The following is a 22893-nucleotide window of genomic DNA, read 5'->3' as shown; positions in this document are numbered from 1 at the left end:
GCTGCTAAGGGGGGGGGCGGAGCTGAGCACTGGAGTTTCAGAAGTGTGGAGCCAAGCCTATCCTCTCCAGGGAGAGAGATAAGCCGTGAAGGGAGGCAGTGGTGGACACTGGAAAAAAATGTCAGCTGACAGCTGGTTAGGGGGGAGGAGCTCTCCTCTTTGCAAGGAGACTGATACACAGGAATACCTGGAGGCACGTGTAGTAGATGCTGAGGTGGAGTCAACTGACCAACAAGGTAAGTGACAAATTGCTAGTGTACACCTAAATAGGAGGGGCAGCGGGGCGGCATATAGAGGAACCAATCCCCCCTCCGCTGCAGGAAGAAAATGTAGGGGATCAGTTCCTCTATATGCCGGCCCTTCTATCCAGGTGACACATGGGGCTGGTTCGCCCCAGGGATCAAGGGGGCCCTTCATGGTTTCTTGCACCGGGCCCTGAAGGTTCTAATTATGCCTCTGATTTATTGGTTCAATACACCTCTTGTAGTTTACAACAACTCTAAAATATCTAAATATTTTTACATGTGATTTTTTTCAATTTATTGTATATTTTTATCACCTTTAAGCAGTTTGTGTTGATTAAATGTCGTTTTTTGAATATTGATATGTATTTGTAATTGCTCTTGTGCAGGGGCTCTGTTGCAGGTCACAGAGTTCCGGTTCTTATTTCGCTATATAAGACATGGTGATAACACCCTGCACTGAGCTCCAATCCCAGTTATCGCCTTCTGAGGGGAAATGTGTCGAGTGGAGACAGCCGTGACGTCAGTGCGCATGGACCGCACTGCAGGTGGCTGTGCCTCCACGACTATCCATGCTTTATCCCTACGACTTTTTGTAAGTGTATTTATTTTTTAATAAACATTACCTTTTAGCGACAATGCACTATTAGTCCTCCTTTTATTCCCTATATCCCAGAAACGGAGTCTGTTCGCAGTATCACGGATCGATCCCTAAGCTGAGAACAGCTTGCATGCCTGTTGACCCTTTCGGGTCCGGTAAGCAGCCATTTTATTATTAGAGCACGGTGGTGATGCATGCAGCACTTTGAAGGATAAGAATTTAAGCACCATTGAAATTCAACAATCATGTTATTTGGACTGTTGGACTGGATTACAGATGATATTTTTGACATTCACTAGGAACTTTTTTTTCTATTCTGTTTTAATTTTTGTATATGTTTGCAATTCTTGGATATAATATTTTGCTAAACACAGGAATCTGATATGTTTTCATGATTTTATGCACTATATTCCTATATACATCTTCCCTTTGGGATTTTTGTTTTTATGACAGCGCATTTTTTATATATATTTTTTTCACTATCTCCTGGTACAGTATTCAGTAAGTTTCAGGTGCAGCAGTCTTTATATATTGTAGGCTAGCGCATCCTGTATTTACTTTTATTCTATATATAATGAACATTAACTTGCCAGAAGAACCTACAGTCCCAATATCCATTCCAGTGACATTTGCTTCCTTATTTAGGCATTAGACTAACCCCTACTTTCTCTTCCCTTTATAAGGCAAATTACCCACCCCTGTTCGTTAGGCTCTTGGAAGACGTGAAGACCTGGTTGGACGCGGGTTTATCGTATATAGGGAGGATCGCCTCAGTTAAAATGACGGTCCTACTCAGGTTGTTATATTACTTTTGAATCTTGCCCATTCAGGTTCCGTTAATTGCTACGAAACAGTTTCAGTCACAAATTTTTCATTTTATCTGGGGGGGCCAAGTGTAGTAGAGTGGCTCGGACCACAATGTATGTGCCTAGGGACCTGGGGGGTTTCAGAGTCCTGGATTTCAGGAAGTATTATGTGGTGGCACAGATATCTCAGTTGAGCCAACTCCATAGTATACTTTACAGGCCAGACTGTGCATCCTTAGAAGCCCTAGCTTTTTCTCCAACTGCAATAGATTAAATCCTTTGAATACCCCCAAAACATCCCAAAGCTATTTTGCGGCCTACGCTTTCCCATTCTATACAGTTATGGGACACGACCTGTAGGAGGTGGCCCTTGTGCTCCCCTCACATACCAGCAGCCCCTCTGTTTTACAATCTCCTTTTCCTACCAGGTATGCAGTCTGATACATTTCACTGGTGGATGAACAAGGACCTTTATCGCATAGGGGACTTCTTAGACCACAGATGGATACATCCCTCATTGTACTTTATACAAAGCTTAGCGATGCCCCCATCGGAAAACTTCAGTTTACATCAAAATCACTGCGGGGATGTGTATCTAACCTATATAGGCGCTTTATCACTCCATCTGATAAGCTTACCAGGTGGCGTGGGAGAGAGATTTGGGTAGAACTCTTGAGGCGGAAGAAGAAATTCCTGGAGTACGCAAATTCACAAAGATGTTATGAACACTGTTCTGATCGAAGCAGTTCAGGCCAGATGGTATTTGGTACCAGAGTGCCTTTTACAAATGTACCCAGGTTCGTCGGCATCCTGCTTCAGGGGTTGTAGCCAGATGCGCTCTACTTTACACATATGGTGGACTTTTCCTAAAGTTTGTTGCTTTTGGATGAGGCTACACTCTTATTTACTTGGTAATTATGGTAAATATTACCAAGGACGCGAGCATAACCTGTTGAATAAGCCGGTTGAGCATGAACCAAGACACTTACACACAATAATCTACTTTATGTTTTTAGCAGCTAAAATAGATATTGCATCGGCATTGAAAAGTCCGGTCATAGATCTTGCCTTGATGAAACGCAAACTCACCTAGATCATGCTGAATGAAAAGATTGCTAGTGTTATACAGGACAAGCAATCGCCCTTTGAAAAAAATGTATCCCCCCTGGCTTAGTTATTTGCAGGTACCAGACGCACGGAGGTGACCCCCCAGGCTTGAGAGAGCCGGACCCTCCGGGCGGAACCACTTTCGTCCCTTTCTTTCTCTTCTTGTTAGACCTATTATTCTCTCTTCAATACTCCCTCAATACTTCTCTTCTCTTTAATTAATTTTTATATGTATATGGCCCGTCTGGTATTGGTCGAAAGGTCCTTGGACCCAAATACATGGTCGAACAGATGCCTGGACCTGGCCTTGGAAGGGGTACTGGATATAAGATGAAAGTATTGTTGTTACATAGAGTTTTCATTGTTGTTCAGTTTTTTATGATGGCCTAGGATTTAAGGGCTTTTACGTTTCCTACTTGGAAAGGCACCGTTTTCCATCCACTTAGGGTCCTTAATTGCAACAATCTGAATCTGCTGCGAGGCAGCCCACAATAACTACCTAGACCTTTAATCAAACTATTGAGCATTTCAACTTTGTTCCTTATCGCCCTATGTGTACCAATACTGCTGTGTATGTTACTTTAGCACTTTACGGTTGTTGCTATATTTCCTATTTCTTTTATATCTTGGAATGAAAAGCCTAATAAAAAATTATTGAAATAAAAGTAAAAAAGTGTATGGACTTCTATCATACAAATTGTTTGTTGTTGGCTTAATGATATACAGATATCTGGTAACTATATAGAAAACTGCATATTCTAAAAATAATTTATGTGTTTATTACTATCCTCTCATCTGACCACAACAGACATTGAGATCATACTTTTCATTCATCCCTCGTGCATTATAGACTCCTAAGGAAAGAGGAGTCTCCTTGCTCTTTGACCAAGAACTCTGCTCCTCCTAACGTTTATCAGTCAATCCCTTCCCTCTCTCACAAGATGGGCCATCACCCCCCACTAATCTGTTACATCATGGTGCTGCTTAGGCTAATGTTTCACAGAAAATACTTTTTTTTTCAATAAAAATGGAAAATATAATGGAAAAACACCACATATTACAGTGACCTATTTATTAAAGATGATTAAACAGATTTAAAATACTACACTTACGAAAATTAAATTAAAATGAAAAGGACCTAGTGTATATTAAAGTATTACTAAACCCAGGACCCTGCATTCCCTACACTTGGTCTCCCACAGTACACGGAAATGCATTTATTTTAGTAACTATAAACTGCTAAATACCTTTTGTTATCAGCAGTATATAACAGTCTTGTGAATTCTATCAGTGCCTGATTAAAGCTTGTAGGAGGAGTTTTCATTAACCTCCGATTGTCCTTTAAGGCTGCAGGACCCCTGACCCGCTGTCATGGACCCTCCCAAAAAAACAAAAAAAAAACTCTCTAGCGATACACACCAAACTGAGCATGTGTAGAGTGACTCCAAAGGCTCTGCCTTATTAGGAGATGGATTGGGGACTGTGGAAGAAGGGGAGGATTGGAAAAGACAGGATTAAACAGCCATTTTACACAATGCAGATGATTAACCCCTCAGGTTTCATAGTGAGTATAACTGACATGCTTTATTGCATATACACACTGATTTTACTGTTGTGGGTTTAATAACACTTTAGGTACCAACAATTCCCTACATGAAAGAAATTAGTTTGCAAATTGGAGAGCCAACAGTATGAAGCAGTCAGGTTCTATAGCATTGTACATAGTGGTCATGCTAACATTTATAGACACTGGGGGCTGCGAGTAGAAGATGTATAGGCAGCTTACGGGCCTGTGTCAACAGGCTTTTGCTCTCTCATACAAGTATATAGCAATGCAAAACCCACTTGAAGCAGATTAAGGAAGTCAACCCAGAAGTAGAAGCTTGTGGGTCAACCCAGGAGCCTCTACAATGGATGTTAAACTACTAACATTGCTCAAAGCCCTTTGACATAAGCCCAAAAGAAGCAGATTGCACACGGGAGACCTCACCAGTGGGTGAAGCTCACTGTTTTCAAGTGCAAAGAATGAGCAAGCAATGCTCACTGTAGTTCAATAGGAATTTTGAAGGCATGAATTTATAAGAGGACATTGCAGGGCTGCAGGAACTGTATAGTGGTATTACTCTCTGATGGAGCAGTATGACACAGGTATATCTTGTGTTCTACTTAAAAGGGCCTATCTGGGCACAGAAGCATTTACATAAGTACAACCCGAATCAGCAATGAAATTACGTTCAAACTCAATTGCCTATACATACATATAATGCATACACACGCAAGACCTCCTAACCCTCTTGTACTGAACTGCATTTTCTGCCTTTTATAATGTGCACTGTGCAAATTGTTGGCGCTATATAAGTCCTGTAGAATATTAATAAATGCATAGAATGTGAAAACCCATTTCCACACAAGAGCGGAATGATGTTTTATACAGGATGCAATCCTGCTCAGATAGCCAGATGTCCCCAGCAGTGACTCACACCTCTCAGCAGACTCGTCATTTTGTGACTTCTATTACAGCTGTATTAACATTTAGTTATGCTCTGCACAAATCGTAATGTAAGTCGGTAAGAGGTGACGATGAAAATCCTGTTTTGGCATACAGCTGCCCCAATTACTTCTGAGTGACCCAGTTAAGGTTATGTCATAGAGCGAGCCAACTGAGCCATCATGACTTATCTGACATTACCGCTGCAAACAAATTTGGCATTACAGTCAGTTACGGTAATTTACGAAAGCTGCCCTTCCCCTGTGCTTAACACAAAATTACTTATGCCGCAAAAGTAAACACAAAGGTATCTATTTTTAAACGTTTTCACACAAGATTCACACGTTTTTCTAACTGGATTCCACTGAGAAAATGTGTGAATCGTGGACAAAAGTTGGATGAATTCTGTGTAAAAACATTTGTAAATAGCATAGAGTTACAGACAGCTTCCTTTGAGAAGAACAGTAAATCCTTCTGAAGTCTCCTGCAGACCATGTAGGAATACAACAGATGAATGCAAGAATTACTCTGAGGGATGGCTGGATTGTAATTGAGATTGTTTTTTTCAAGAGGGGATCAAAACAATAATGGCTTCTCTAATTAAGATGCCACCTATTCATGGCTGAGAAGATGTATTGTACAGTGCTTGAATCTGAATTGTCTGGTAATAGGCTTAACAAGCAAAAGGTGAACATAAGTCTACAGCACTAGGAAGATGTGTGGAAATGTGCTACTTAGAATGGTGCTTCAGCAGTAATATTTGACTGATAAGGATCTCTTAAAGGTTTATTGATCCTAACCTGAATATAGAGTTCACAGGGACAGTGCATAAATATAACCACGTGATTGGTATCACATCCCCCAGACACCTAGGGCACATTCTTAGGTCTCCCATCAAGTACAAATGGTCCCAGAATGTAGTTCACTTCTCCTGCGTTCAAGTGCAATAATGGGAAGAAAGAGGAAAGTTTCCAACAAATTTGGATGGGTATGACTGAAGGTCTTGCTGCCACCTCAGGACCAAGGGTATCCGATACAAACTGGAAAAAGATAACAAAAAGAGGGGCACACCGACCTAGTGCATTACCACTAAAAACATTTATTAAAATAGTAAAATGCATAAAATATACTCACAAAAATGGTGTAAAATTCACACATATCGACAAATCAATAAATCAATAAAACAGTCTCCAAGGTAGCCCGGCACTGCGTAAAGCTGGATGGCATGCAGCGAACCGCATGGAGCTCCATGTGGTTCGCTGCATGCCATCCAGCTTTATGCAGTGCCGGGCTACCTTGGAGACTGTTTTACTGATTTATAAAATCGGGGCGCCCCTCTTTTTGTTATCTTTTTACAAATAGTCCCAGGCCAGAAGTCACCAACACTGATGGCACACCAGAAATCTGCTACTAGTCAGTGTGATAATATTCACTGACCTACAGGGTAGGAACTTTAATTTTGCACAGCCAGACCAGATCCTGTGTGTCCATGAAAGCCAATTATGTGACCTGAGATTTCACTTTATTTGGGTATACAGGAGCAGATCTTGGAAGTGATCACCAGTAGGAATAAGCCTAGGTCACTTCCCTGAGCAGCTTTGTGGATCAGCAAACAGGTCAATCTCCCAAACAGGACAGAAACGCAAGAATTACATGTGTTTCTTAGATGATGGTGCAAAGTCACCTGTCCTTAAAGATGATTCCTATGAATGCCATTCAGGACCCTAAAAAAGCCTCTGGGATACACCATGATTTTAAGATTACATTTTTGCTGCATTTTATAAAAACATTAAAAAAACAAAGACTGCACTCAAAAATTGGAGCACAGACACAATTGCTGAGGATCCAATATTACACTGTCCAAGTCTCAGCACTTCTAAGAGGTCCAGTTATTGCCATTGTGCAAGCCTATGCTCTGAGTTTTACATCAGCGGTTTGGCGTGAGTTGGGCCCCATACAGTATACTGGGCTCTCTTCAAGTTCAAAGTTCAATACCTGACAACAGGTGAAAGCATTCTGTGAATTACAAACGCAATTCAGTAAACACTGAAAATATGTTACTTTAGAAAACTCAATGTACCTATTGTGAGTTCTGGGTAATTATCTGCATGCAGATTTCAGTAAGCACCTCAAAGCATATATAGGAAGGTAATATCTATTATCTAATATTTCCTTTTCTTTGTCTCCACCAATTGATTCTACCAATGACATTCAAAGTTGCAACCTAACCAATATTTGATGAGATAATACCAATTACCCCCTAGGGTCCCTCCAATTTTATCAATCCAGCACATGCTTTGTTCAACAGTTCCTAGACCTCATGAAGTTGGACCCTTTGAACCCCCGAAACACATTGGAATTTTATGATACAAGAGTCTTAATATATTCTATTTTTGAAGCTTGCTGCCTCACACACCCAGTCCCTACTCAAGCAAAGGGCAAACCTTCAGCCACCACTCCAGATAGCTGCCTCTACACTACTTAGGACCTGGATGAAACACCTACTCTTTTAAGAGATCTAGTGCCCTATACCTTTCTTCTACTTTTCAAATTCAAAGTTTTAAGGTAGGATCAAATCTGATTGGTGGCTATAAGAAACCTTGTGGACCTCCTGGACTAGATTACTTTATCCTTTATACAGCGCAAGATGTATCAATTGTGAATAATATGGCACCAGGGCCTAGACAAAAGGTGGACAGAAGGAACACATGCCCTGGGCGAAATGACACTATGTGGAGAGTGGACGCTAGTAGCTAGTCACCACTTCACTCTCTAGACCCCTAAACGGGTGCTCCCAAAACTGGAGAGCACCCACCCGCCAGTCATATTACAATAGGCGGGGTAGGAAGTGGTTAAAGACCACATGCCACAATACAGTGAGGAAAATGATTATTTCATCCCCTGCAGATTTTCTAAGTTTGCCCACTTACAAAGAAATGATAGGTCTATAATTATTTTAAATGATAGAGACAGAATATCAACCAAAAATCCAGAAAAAAACACATAATACAAATGTTATAAATTGAGTTGCAGTTGAGTGAGTAAAATAGGTATTTGGTCCCCAAGCAAAATATGACTTAGTACTTGATAGAGAAACCCTTGTTGGCAAGCACAGAGGGGTAAGCCATTTCTTTGTAGTTGGTTACCAGGTTTGCACACATCTCTGGAGGGATTTTGATCCACTCTACTTTACAGATCTTCTCTAGATCATAAAGGTTTCTTGACTGTCTCTTGGCAACTCGATGTTTCAGCTCCCACTATACATTTTCTATAGGATTAAGGTCTGGAGACTGGCAAGGCCACTCTATGACCTTAATGAGCTTCTTCTTAAGTCACTCCTTTGTTGGCAGTATTTTTTGGGCTATTGTCATGCTGGAAGATCCATCCACATCTTCAGTGTTCTGGCTGGGGGAAGGTGGTTCCCATCCAATATTTTACAATTCATGACTCGATCCATTGGCCCCCTCAATGCAGCAAAATTGGCAAGTACCTTTAGCAGAGAAACCGTGCCAAAGCATAATGTTTCCACCTCCGTGCTTGACTGTAGGGATGGTGTTCTTAGAGTCATAGTCAGCATTTTTCTTCCTCCAAACAAGGCAAGTCGAGTTAATGCCAAAGAGCTCAATTTTGGTCTCATCTGACCACAGCACTTTCTCCCAATCCTTCTCTGAATCATTTAGGTGTTCATTGGCAAACTTCAGACGGGTCTGTACAAGTGCCTTCTTGAGGAGGGGGACCTTAGGGTCGCTGCAGGATTTCAATCTATGGTGGCGTATTGTGTTACCAATAATTTGTTTGGTGACTGTGGTCCCAACTGCCTCGAGATCATTCACAAGCTCCTCCCTCACTTTTCTTATAATCACCCTTACCTCATGAGGCGAAACCCTGCATGGAGCTCCAGACCAAGGGCAATTAATGGTTATTTTGTATTTCTTCCATTTGCGAATAATCGCTCCAACAGTTGTCTCCTTCTCACTAAGGTTCTTGCTGATGGTCTTGTAGCCCATTCCAGCCTTGTGCAGGCCTACAATCTTGTACCTGAGGTCCTTTGACAGCTCTATGGTCTTGCCCATGATGGTGGGTTTGAATGGAAGAAAGATTCTGTGGACAGGTGTCTTTTATACACATAACAAGTTATCGTAAGGAGCATCTTCCTAAATTGACAGGATTAATCTGTGTAGCACATACTGTAGCCAGTCTGTGGGAGCCAGAATTATTGTTGGTTGGTAGAGGATCAAATACTTATTTTACTCACTAAACTGCAAGTCAGTTTATAACATTTGTATCATGTGTTTTTTCTGAATTTTTGGTTGATATTCTGTCTCTATCATTTAAAATACACCTATCATAAAAATGATAGACCCTTCATTTCTTTGCAAGTGGACAAGCTTACAAAATCTGCAGGGGATCACTGTATATGTGTCGCTGGGCAGCCGATGTTTCTGTGCTGAGAGTACGCTCACTGTGTGCTATCAGCACAAAGACCGAGCATTTCAAAGACAGCCCTTGGTCACATGATCAGCCGATCTTTCTCACCCCCGGCATTGAGAACTTTGTAAAGAGATGCCCGGGCAAGTGGGAAGATTATGCTTCAATGGCAGCAGACAGGGTGTAAACATGTCACGGCAAGAATTAATTTGTGTTTGGTGGGCAGTACCACTTGCCAAACAACCCATTAAACTCAATGTGACCGTGCAGAAACCATATGCAATGCACACGGCTGCAAATAGCGGTGTGGGCTTTTAGGAGGTTAAAACAGACAGTAAGCAGGTTGCAAGCTGCCTGTCAAACGCCCTCTGAAACACAATCCACTGTGGATAACTGTTCAGGGGGACTCCCCTTCACCCTTCATACTATTGCCCAAACGGTCCTCCTGACATCACCTACACAGGGATTTTGTTTCCTTTCATGTGACACCATGGACACTATTGACACTACTGGCCTAGGAGCATTTTTTCTTTTTAGCAAATACAGTACACTGATGCAGGGGCATTTTTTCCTTGCAGTTACACCATGAATATATACATTTTTCTTCACACTGTTGCTGAGGCAAATGTTTCTGTATTGCTATTAAACACTGCATTACTATTTTACTGCGGGATAAGGAGGATTACTGCTATCAATCTCATATGCAACATATGTTTTCGGGCCAACCCAACCTCACCCCCTACTCTACCACCCGGGGAGGGGGCTATTTGGCATCTTTGCCTTGGGCACTGGATGACTTTGTCCCACAATTGTATGGCACTGACAGTAGGAATTTTGCAGCTGCCATATTGCCTTTGAACATGTTTTCACCCATTCCATAGCACTATGTGCAAGGCAGACAATTATATTAGGCAAAGGAGCGAACTATCAATAGCTAGCAATTCCTGTTACTAAACCAACAATCAGTGTAATCCAGTAATCAGAGACACTAGGAGTGGGGAAGATTTGCCTCTGATGATGCCATACTCCTTATATGCTACTGTGAGACTAGAAGAGGAAGGGTACCTATGCACGGTCAATGGCAGTGGACTTCTGTCAATGGCAGTGGACTTCTGCTTTTAATGTGGAATTAAATATATATATTTTTTTTTACTAATTTCTTTACCACATTACATTTTGCTAATAAATAACTTTAGACAACCAAACTTTAGATTTTAAGCACAGGTTCACATAACACTGGCCTTTTTTTTAACATAAAGCTTTCTGTATGTGAAAGGCAGCAAGCAGCCTTCAGTGAAAGTGTTCCAGCATTGCCAACAGATGTGTTCCAGGATCACCGGATGACTTATACAAGGTAGTAGAATAGACTTGTGCACTACTGCAAAGCTTTGGTGAAAAATTAAAACAGGTTTTCTTGTGGCATGCATCTTAACTTTCAAATGTCATTGTTCACTAGGCTTGTGACGGTATCAGATTTTCATGCTGCGATTAATTGATTAAGGTTTTGCCACGGTATACGGTATTATCACGGTATTCAATTATTACATTTAAATTATTAAATTTCCACCTCACTTGAATTTCATTGCTGAATTTAGGGGCTTTGGTTCACTTATGCACATTATTATATAGTCAGTCAGTACAGACTCTGTGAACCAGGCCTAAAATAGGTCATCAAGCAGTGTCTGGCCTAACTGGTGATAACTGGTCCTGGCGCTGGGCTCCGATCCGATGGCCTGGTCATTAAGAGGGCAAATCCTTGTGGTCAAGAAGTGGTTAAACCTGAAGGAGGTGTTGTTATTTATAAATTACTTTACTATTGCTTTAGGCCTGGTTCACATGTATGCGGGTTGGCGGCCCACATTTGCACAGGCATAGCAGCCCATTGATTTGAACGGGCTGCTATGCCCTAATTTTCCGCAGAAAAAAGGTGCATGCAGCATTTTTTTTTAAATTCAGTGGTCTTGAAATCTATCCTGCTTTTGCACCATGCGACTTACCTGCAGTTCCTGCTCCGGCAAGCTTTCTGCATTTTTTGTATACGTGGGCACGGCATTTAAAAACAGTTTGCGCGTGCAGCAACGGCAGGTAAGTCGCATGGTGCAAAAAATGGATTTTTGTAAAATCTTACCGTAAAATCCTTTTCTCTTAGCTCATTGACAGACGTAGATGTAGTGATACAGCACCTTCGGGTTATGTTGCCTCCACAGGAGTAGGACTAGACAGGAAATTAAAATGCTCTGGCCACACCTTAGGGGCAGTCCCAGAGGGTATATCCTCTCTCTCTCTGCCTCAGCAAATCAGTTATGTCACAAAAGCAGTGTTTAGGGAATTTAACCCAACTCAACTCAAAAAATAGAGGGGCGGGTACTACGTCTGTCAATGAGCTAAGAGAAAAGGATTTTACGGTAAGATTTTACAAAAATCCATTTTTCTCTATCGCTTATTGACAGACGTAGTCCTCGGTGATACAGCACCTTCGGGAAGTCCCAGAGCAGTATCCCAAATGAGGGGTGGGAAAATGGAAATCAAATCCAAATCTAGAAGGCCCAACCGGTGCCAACTAGAAGTTTACAATGCTCATCCTTAATGATGAGACTCAACAAAAAAAAAAATTTTCAAACAGAAAAAAGCCCTCGAGGTAGACCACCGGTCTCCTCAAATAGCGGCCTGCAAAACCTTGCGGCCAAATGAGGCATCCGCCGATGCCATCACATCAATTTTATAAAATTTTGTAAAGGTATGTACCGACGACCAAGTGGCCGCCTTACATACCTGGACCACTGACGCCTGATGGCGAAAGGCCCAGGAAGTACTGAGCGCTCGAGTGGAGTGCGCCCTAACAGGGAACGGAGGACTCTGACCCTTAATAGAATAAGCCTGTACCACCGTCTGTCTAATCCATTTGGAGATAGTCGCGGCAGATGCAGGCAACCCCTTTCTGGGGCCATCCGTGATCACAAAAAGTGAATCCGTCTTACGGAACGATTCCGTAACCTTCAGGTATACCCTGATTGCCCGAACCACATCCAAGGAATGCAACGCATGTTCCTGATGATGCTTGGGCTGAGGACACAAGGAAGGTAGTACAATATCTTCATTCAGATGAAAATCTGAAACCACCTTTGGAAGAAAGGATGGCTTAGGATGAAGTACTACCTTATCCCTATGAATCACTAAGTATGGGGACTGGCATGATAAAGCAGCCAGTTCTGACACCCTGCGTGCAGAAGTGATAGCCACCAAGAAGGCCACCTTCTGGGATAAAGTAAGCAAGGGAATCTCCCTGATGTTTTCAAAAGGAGGTTTCTGTAGAACCGACAAAACCAAATTAAGATCCCAGGGCGGTAAGGGCGCGCGGACTGGTGGAGCCAGGTGCCGCACCCCCTGGATGAAATTCCGCACCAAGGACTTGGTAGCTAAAGGTTTCTGAAAGAAGATTGCTAATGCTGAAACTTGACCCTTGATGGTGCTCAAGGCTAGCTTCTGCTCAACCCCTTTCTGCAAAAAGGCCAATATTCGAGTCACCGAATAGGTACGTGGAGGAAATCCTAAAGATTCGCACCACGCGATATAAGTCTTCCATGTGTGATAATAGACTCTGCTGGAAGTCGCTTTCCTTGCTTTAATAAGGGTAGGAATGACTGAAGCTGACAACCCTCTGTCCTTCAGTACTTGGGTCTCAATGGCCAGGCCATTAAAACCAGCGACTGTAAAGCACAATGGTAGATTGGTCCTCGAGACCGCAGACACACCCTGAGACGCAGTTCCCACGGAACGTCCGCGACTAGCGAGTCCAAGTCGGCCAGGCCGGCTTGGCGAGGCCAGCCTAGAATTTCTAGGACCACTGGTACTGACGGGATTTGAACCCGGCGTCCCTAGAGCTATCTGGCCCCCGACCATCCGAGAAAGTCTGGTCGTTCTCTGTTCCCACACATTTATCCAACACCTGATTCCTATCAGGAACGGTGATCTCTCCTGGTTGAATCTCAGGGACCGAAGTCACCCGGCTAGAGGCTTCTTGATCTGTCTGGTCAACCGGATCCGATTCCTGTGGGGAATTGAGACTAATCTTAGGAAAAGGTAAAGAAAAAGATCTGTTCAGGGAACGTTGACTACCGCTCCCTGTAGCACTTAAATGTTGGAAGGGAAGAATCGCACCGGTAGTAGTAGTCGATGCTCGATCTAATATCCTGAATACCGGTGAAAACGTCCCCCACCCTCAAACCAGGTGGGGGCGCACCTTCAGGCTGTGTAATCCTTTGCTTCGGGTTTGGCTGAGTCGGTCCTCTGTTTGTTCCACCAGCCTTTCTTGAACCCTCCTGGAGGAGTCTTGCCTTTCCCGCTTGTTCCAGCCGGGCGTGCGAACCCTTTATGGGCGGTAAAGAAAGGTCCTCGCTTGTTGCGAGGTCCCTTAGTTTTAGCAGCCTGTGGCAAGAAAGTGCTCTTGCCCCCAGTGGCATCTTTAATGATTTCATCTAGGGTGGCCCCAAATAGGCGATTCCCCTGAAAAGGGAGATTCGTCAAGGTCTTTTTGGAACCTAGGTCAGCTGACCAGCACTTTAACCACAGCACACGTCTGAGGATTACCGCTGACATAGATGCATGCCCTAATAGGGGAGTAGTATCCAAGGCTGCGTCACAGATAAACTATAGCCCTTGTATAATCTGTTCCATCAAATCAGATGTTTCCTGGGGAATATCTTTTCCCCTAAGGTCTTGGCGTACCAATCTCGCCCATTCCGTAAGTGTCTGGGAAACTAGACCAATAACAATTACTGGTCTAAATGCTGACCCTATCAGAGAGAAGATCGTGCGGGACTCTGCTTCCATCTTCCGATCCACCGGATCCTTAAAGGACGAAGTGTCCTCCACTGGTATAACCGTGGCTTTATACAGCCTGGAAATAGGTGGATCCACAACTGGTGGTACCGTCCATTTCTTAATGAGGGATTCCTCAAACGGATAGCGTCTAGCAATACGCTTGGAAATAGTAAAGGTACGTTTAGAATGCTCCCATTCTCCTTTGATTTTATTACCAAAACACTTGGGTACAGGAAAAACCTTCACCGTTTTGATGGGCTTGTTAGTACAAAGGGAATCTCTGTTTCAGTTGCCTCTGCCGGTAAAACCTCAAGTCTTAAGGTTTCCCGCACCGCCACAACTAGTGCGTCCACCAATGCTTCTTCCTGAATTATGGCGGAAGAATGCACGTCCTCCTCACTGTCTGAGGGAGCTTTACCTGAGATAACAGCCCTTGCAGAGGGACCTGCAGCTGCAGTGACCATCTCTGAATCTGAGTCAGAGGTGTCAGATATTATAGGGGTAGGCGGGGGTCGCTTTCTTGACCCCCGTCCCTGACAGGCCGCCTCCACCCGAGCCACCATAGACTCCAAAACTGCTGTAAATGCATCCATGCTCTGTGCACCAGCGGGTCCCGTGGTCCCCTCGAGGGAAACAGGTGGGGGTACTTGTGTGGCAGGGTCCATGATTATTCCAGTAACTACCCGGAACTTCAATCCAAACTTAAATAAAAAACTTTTTTTTTTTTTTTTTTTCCAGACCCCCAGCGCCACAAAAGCCCCTCAGTATTACCTGCTAGGGATCCCTATCGAGCGAGAGAGAGAGAGAGAGGTAGACCCCCAGGCTCACCACTTGATGCTCAGAGTTCACTGCAACAGTTTACAGCGCTGTGTTCACAAACAGGAAGTCTTTTGGCTGGCTGCCCAGGAAGAAAGGAGGCGGCTCCGCCCCTCTGCATGCCTTCCGGCGCCTCCCCTAGCTCCACGAGTGTTGGAGTCACCTCAAACATGGCCGCCCCCATGCTGCAGACACGAGGCTATGCCAAAATGGCGGCCTCGTGCGATCTACGGCGGTTTGTACAGCATAGCGGCGTCCTGCAGTAACTAGGCATCGCAAAACCTTTCTCTCATGGAGATCAGCTTGACCGGCGGTACCGAACCCTGGCGAAACCGCATGGCCGTCGGGAGATCTGCTTCAGCTGGAGGAATGACCTGGCAAGCCGCATCCCTGTCCTGTGATTTCTGACAGGTAGGATACTTCTAGTAACACAGTAAGCTTCCAGTGCTGCCACATATTACAATCATTTAAACATACTTTGCAATTAGATTGTCAGCTCCCAAACCAAGCCTGCTGGCTTTGTACACAAAAATCACACTCAATTAGGGGGATCTGTGACCTGTTATAGGATAGAGGGGAACCCATCCTTACCATTACAGAGAGGGGCCCGCGTTCACCACAAGACCCGACAGGGGGAAAAGGGGAACATACTACTCACCATACCGGAACCAAGCGGGCGCCAACTCCTGACAGTACCCCTCTCCACCGAAGTTGGAGGGCTGTCGACCAATACGGACGCCGTGACTCAGAGATCCTTGGCGTTTCAGCGAGACGTTTAACTCGCAGGGTCAGTCCCCGTCCAGTGGGACTATGTCGCGGCCGACCCAGCGTGGAGCTATGGCCTGCACGCGCTCGTAGGCTTAACTGGGGTGACCACTGGATCTCAACATCCCGCCCGTCGCCCAGTTCAGCTTTCTTGCTTGAAGATCTCACAGGAACACTGGAGAAAAAAAGCTGTTTAAAAAATCTTTTCTAAGAAAAAAATCCTGCCAGGACCGAAGATCCCAGCAAGGTATCTAGGTCCTTACTCCTGACTAGACAGAAAAAAACTGATTTGCTGAGGCAGAGAGAGAGAGGATATACCCTCTGGGACTGCCCCTAAGGTGTGGCCAGAGCATTTTAATTTCCTGTCTAGTCCTACTCCTGCGGAGGCAACATAACCCGAAGGTGCTGTATCACCGAGGACTACGTCTGTCAATGAGCGATAGAGAAAGAAGGATGGATTTCATGGCCACTGCATTTTTTAAAATTCTGCATGCACCTTTTTTCAGCCGAAAACACAGGCATAGCAGCTCAAGCCCATTCAAATCAATGGGCTGCTATGCCTGTGCAAATGTGGGCCCCCAACCCGCATACATGTGAACCAGGCCTAAAGCAATAGTAAAGTCATTAATAGATAAAAACACCGGTCCTCCTGCAGGTTTTACCACTTCTGGACCGCAAGGATTTGCCCCTTTTAAAGACCAGGCCATCGGATCAGAGCGCCAGGACCAGTCATCACCAGGTAGGCCAGACACTGCTTGATGGCTATATAATAATGTAATGTGGGCTGCTATGCGTGTGTGTATGTGTATATATATATATATATATATGTGTGTGTATATATATATATATATATATATATAATATGCTGCTATGCCCATGTATGTATGTATGTATATCTCTATCTATATATAAATATATATATAATATCTATCTAATTCTATCTGCAGAAACTTGCTTGTATTAGCAGTGTTTCTGTGTCTGAGCCCTGGAAAAGCATGTGGGTGTGTGCTGAGTGGGAGCCATCTGATTGGTTACAGGGAGGAGCTAAGTCTCTCACTCTAGGATCATATTACCAGAGCTGTTTTCTATTGAGTGAGTGAACTGCTGTGTGAGTGAATGAGTCATCCAGCTCACTGAAATGTATCAATTCACAAGTCAGACCCAGGAGCAGAGGAACTCGGTATTTTAAAAATGCCACAATAACAATACCGTGGCTATACAATACCGCGATATATCGAATTACCGAAAACCGGCATATGTCTATTGTTCACTGGACCATATTTAACTGAAAACTATTTATCTTTCTTACAAGAGGAAACTAGAGGATTTGCTTACCATAGACCATTCCCGGGCCCTAATCTTCATACGGTTAAAGCTGCGCTCTTCTGCATACAGAGCTCCCATAAAGGATCCAATAGATGTCCCTCCAACCATGTCAATAGGAATACCGCTCTCAATCAGGGCCTTGATGACACCTACTTGGGAGCAGCCCCTGTGAGAGAAGAATCAAGGCACAGCATTACATGACCGATTGGATGCTCCACTGTAAAATACATTGATTACACACATTCCGTAATAATCTGGGACAAATGACTTATAGGCAACAACTTCAACTATTATCACAGACTGTACAAAAACAAGCAAAAAAAAAAAAAGTATGAACAAATATAGCTTTAACTTATTACATATGTTAAATTGTAGGTATACAGTGCCTTGCATAAGTATTCACTCCCCTTGGCATTTTTCGTGTTTTGTTGCCTCACAACCTGGAATTAACATGGATTGTTTGAGGATTTGCATCATTTAATTTACAGAACATGCCCGCAACTTTGAAGATGTTTTTTTCTTTTTATTGTTGTGAAGCAAACAACAAATATGACAAAATAACAGAAAAAGTAAATGTGCATAACTATTCAACCCCCTAAATTCAAAACTTTGTAGAGCCACCTTCTGTGGCAATCACAGCTCCAAGTCGCTTTGGATAAGTCTCTATGAGCTTGCCACATTTTATCTTACCACTGGGATTTTTGCCTATTCCTCCTAGCAAAACTGCTCCAGCTCCTTCAAGTTGGATGGTTTGTGCCTGTGAACAGCAATCTTTAAGTCTGACCACAGATTCTCTATTGGATTGAGGTCTGGGCTTTGACTAGGCCATTCCAACACATTTACATGTTTTCCCCTTACACTCCTAAAGTAACACTTGAGTGGTTTGTTTGGGGTCATTGTCCTGCTGGAAGGTGAACCTCCGTCCTAGCCTCAAATCACACACAGAGTGGTACAGGTTTTCCTCAAGAATAACCCTATATTTAGCACCATCCATCTTTCCCTCAACTCTGACCAGTTTCCCAGTCCCGGCTGCTGGAAAACTTCCCCACAGCATGATGCTGCCACCACCATGTTTCACTGTGGGGATGGTGTTCTTTGGGTGATGTTATTCGTTGGGTTTGCGCCAGACATAGCATTTTCTTTGATGGCCAAAAAGTAAAATTTTAGCCTCTTTAGACCAGAGTACCTTCCCAAATTTTGGGAGTCTCCCACATGCCTTTTCGCAAACTCAAAATGTGCCATTTTGTTTTTTGCTGAAAGCAATGGCTTTCTTCTGGCCACTCTTGTCAGGGTCCGTACTGGTAGCAGGAGCGGAGCAGGAAGTGGATCCGCTGTGTCAGTGAGGGAATGGCATGGACCGTACCGGAGGATCGGTTCTAAGTAGTTACTGGTTTTCACCAGAGCCCGCCGCAAGGCGGGATGGACTTGCTGCGGCGGTAACTACCAGGTCGTGTCCTCCAGTAGCGGCTCAACCTCACTGACTGCTGAGATAGGCGTAGTACAAAAGGAACAGGCAGAGGCGTAGTCAGACGAAGCAAAGGTCAGGGCAGGCAGCACAGGTTCAAAGGCGGTAGTCGTTAGCAAAGGGTTCTGCAACAGGCAAGGGATACACCAACAACGCTTTCACTAGGCAATAAGGCAACAAAGATCCGGCAAGGGCAGGAAGGGGCAGGTCACTTATATATGAAACAGGAAACAGGAAACATGAAACAGGAAACATGAAACAGGAAACATGGAACAGGAAGGGAGGTTTGGGCCAGGCACCAATTACTGGTGCACTGGTCCTTTAAATTTCAAACAGCCGGCGCGCGCGCGCCCTATGGTGCAGGGGCACGCACACCGGGAACCACGTGAGCGGGGAGCGGAGGAGAGAGCCGGAGTGGGCACAGGTGAGTGGATATGGGACGAACGCCCCGAGCGCTCCGGTCCAGGAGCAGGGACCGGAGCGCTCAGTGTTACAACTCTGCCATAAAGCCCAACTCTATGGAGCGTACAGCTTATTGCCCTCCTATGTACAGATACTCCAGTCTCTGCTGTGGAACTCTGCAGCTCCTCCAGGGTTACCTTAGGTCTCTGTGCTGTCTCTCTGATTAATGCCCTCCTTGTCCGGTCTGTGAGTATTGGTGGGTGGCCGTCTCTTGCAGGTTTGCTGTTGTGCCATGCTCTTTCTATTTGGTTATGATAGATTTGATGGTGCTCCTGGGGATCATCAAATATTTGGCTATATTTTTATAACCTAACACTGACTTTTACTTCTCAACAACATCGTCCCTTGTTTGGAGAGTTTCTTGGTCTTCATGGCAGTGTTTGGTTAGTGGTGCCTCTTGCTTAGGTGTTGCAGTCTCCTTTCAAAAAAGGTGTGTATATGTAATGACAGATCATGCGACACTTAGACTGCACACAGGTGGACATCATTTCACTAATTATGTGACTTCTGAAGGTAATTGGCTGCACCAGAGCTTTTTATGGGCTTCGAAACAAAGGGGGTGAATACCAATTTTCTGTTTTCTATTGTAAAAAAATAGTTTTATGTATATATTTTTCTCATTTCACTTCACCAACTTAGACCATTGTGTTCTGATCCATCACATAAAATTAATTGAACTTAAGGCTGTAATGTAACAAAATAGGTAAAAAGTCAGGGCGGGGGGGGGGGGGCTGGGTGAATATTTTGCAAAGCACTGTATGTGCGCATTTTTTTTTTTTCTAATTTAAAAATGCAGCATGTTGCAGATTTGAACCTGATGGTTTCTACTTTTTTACTTTGCAATTGGTATAAGACAAGTTAATAGCACTGGTTCTGTTTTCAGTCTGCTTTTTAAGCTGTTTTCAGTCTGCTTTTTCTATATTTGTGCAATGACAAGTAAACAGAAAAAGAACAAACACTAAACGAATACTAAATTCATTGCGCCCCTATACGACACCCAACACTGGGTGTCCAAGTGGTCAGCACCCACTTTCAATGGCATGTTTCGCAATGCTACCTGTGGCCAAATGGAGTGAGGGGTGCAAAGGAAAGGAGCGTTTGTGTAGTTGGGGAGGGTGGCGATTAAGTGGACATGTTGTTTTGCCTTTTGTAGGCAATGCACAGGTTCAGTTTAGGAAATCATGTGGCATAAATTTGGGAAACTGGTTGATTGTGCAACAGGCATCTCAATGTGCTGTAAAATGTGCACTAAACTATATTTTCAAAACCTGACATGCTCTATTATTATATTTCTGACCACAGATTGGTTGGTAACCCCACTCCCACTCCTACTGGCCAATGAAGCTGGCCATCTCTTTGGCCGAGAAGTGGGGAAGGGGTGGGCCAGAGTAGAACCACACAAGTCATTTTAGGAAAGCATAGACTTACATGGATTATGTGCTATACAATCTGGTGGGCGTTTTTTTTTAAATATCTTTAAAGAGACAAAAGATACTGACACTACCGACACTGGGCCATTTCTTTCCTCCCACTGAGCCATTTTTTTGCCTTTTACCAACAGTGCGGACACTGGGCCATTTCTTTCGCCACCACTGACACCAGAACATTTCTCTCCTCCCACTAACAGTGGACAAAAAGCATCTGGCAAAAAGAATAAGCCCACTGTAGGTTGTCAGCCTATTCCCTACTTTTCTATAGTCAGACACAGCACCTCACCATAGCGAATAAGGAGTATATCCAACATGTACTGTGGTGTCTGTGCATGACTTATGAGACATCACCAAGGTCTTTAGAGAGTTCTATTATTCCCAATAGAATGTCCCTGATGATTGGGAAGATAAAGCAATAACACCCCCTGGTAGTTTCAGTTAGGGAGTCCTACTTGCAGGTCCCATGCTGATACTATTATTCCACTCCAGATATCATTACTCATCGGTTAATTGTAAACTGTATTTTTGGCTCTCCAGCACGAGATGTGCAGATTACATAGTGTCAGCCTGATTTGAGGCTGATTTACATACATCTTACATCTCCTGACCTTGAAGCACATCAAATCCCCCTTTGTGAGATGGATCTAGAAGTCTGAGTAAAAAGAGGAATTTTTCACTCTTCAGATTTACCATCTGCACAAGGCGAAACACAGCGTCTGTCACTAATCCTACACCATCTATAGGCATTAATATTCCAGGTTATCTAGGAGACCAAGAGAACGCAGATGCAGACTTATTTACTTGTATGCAATGTCGACTCAAATTGCTAAAGTAGAAATAGCAATCCGCTGACAAATTTCTACCATATAAAAAGGGCTTTGGATATAAAAGAGCCTGAAAGATAACAGCATGTGTGCCCCACAGTAACCTGTCATATTCCAGCTTGTTGCACCATAGATCTGGGGTGTCAAACTCAATTTCATTGCGAGCTGCATCAGCATTCTGGTTGCCCTCAAAATCTGTAATACTATATATACATACTACATGTATCTACTCTTTATCATAATAAAAACAACTGACTCTGCACCCGATTATTACCGGTTTTAGTACTAACTTAAGGCTCCTTTCACACGGGTGTTCAGTTTTTTATGCCCGATCAGTTCCTTTTTTTTTTGAAACGGACACGGATGACACTTGTGTCATCCGGTCCGTATGTCCGTTTTTCATCCCATCCGTTTGCGGATGAAAAACGGACATAATGTATGTCTATGTAAATACGGATGTCAGCGGATGACACCACTGACATCCGTTTTTGCGTCCGTTCCGTTTTTTGAAGGGAAGAAAAAAATGGATTTTTGTAAGAACTTACCGTAAAATCCTTTTCTCTTAAGCTCATTGACAGACGTAGTCCTCCTTGATTAATATCAACTCGGGTTATACTGCCCTCTACAGGAGTAGGACTAGACAGGGAAGAAAACGTTCTGGCCACACCTTAGGGGCAGTCCCAGAGGGTATATCCTCTCTCTCTCTGCTACAGCAAATCAGTTATGTCACAAAGCAGTGTTTAGAGAATTTAACCCAACCCAACTCAAAAACAGAGGGGCGGGTACTACGTCTGTCAATGAGCTTAAGAGAAAAGGATTTTACGGTAAGATCTTACAAAAATCAATTTTTCTCTGTCGCTCATTGACAGACGTAGTCCTCCTTGATTAATATCAACTCGGGACGTCCCAAAGCAGTGCCACAAATGAGGGATGGGATAACAGAAATCAAAATCCAATCTAAAAGGCCCAACCGGTGCCAACTAGAAGTTTTAAAGGCTCATCAATCAAAGGATGAGACTCAACTGAAAATCCAACGGAAAAAAACCCTCGAGGTAGACCACCGGTCTCCTCAAATTGCGGCCTGCAAAACCTTGCGGCCAAATGAGGCATCCGCCGATGCCATCACATCAACTTTATAAAATTTTGTAAAGGTATGCACCGACGACCAGGTAGCCGCCTTGCAAACCTGGACCACTAACGCCTGATGGCGGTAGGCCCAGGAAGTACTGAGCGCTCAAGTGGAGTGCGCCTTAACAGGGAACGGAGGATTCCGACCCTTAATATAATAAGCCTGTACCACCGTCTGTCTAAT

The 22893-nt window shown here is 43.7% G+C and overlaps 1 protein-coding gene across 1 annotated transcript in view; it reads right to left on the bottom strand.

Annotated features, from left to right (window-relative positions):
* The window catches only part of PNPLA7 (patatin like domain 7, lysophospholipase), a 733226-nt gene that overhangs the window by 75296 nt on the left and 635037 nt on the right, over nucleotides 1-22893 (bottom strand). Inside the window, exon 27 of the mRNA XM_082263919.1 lies at nucleotides 17410-17566. Within this exon, the coding sequence (XP_082120045.1) occupies nucleotides 17410-17566 (157 nt within the window). The remainder of the gene's footprint in view (nucleotides 1-17409; nucleotides 17567-22893) is intronic.

This window comes from Pelophylax lessonae, assembly GCF_965119305.1.
Source record: "Pelophylax lessonae genome assembly, chromosome: 7".
NCBI lineage: Eukaryota > Metazoa > Chordata > Amphibia > Anura > Ranidae > Pelophylax > Pelophylax lessonae.
The sequence above is the reverse complement of the archived record's forward strand: the minus strand, read 5'-3'. Positions and strand labels throughout refer to the sequence as shown.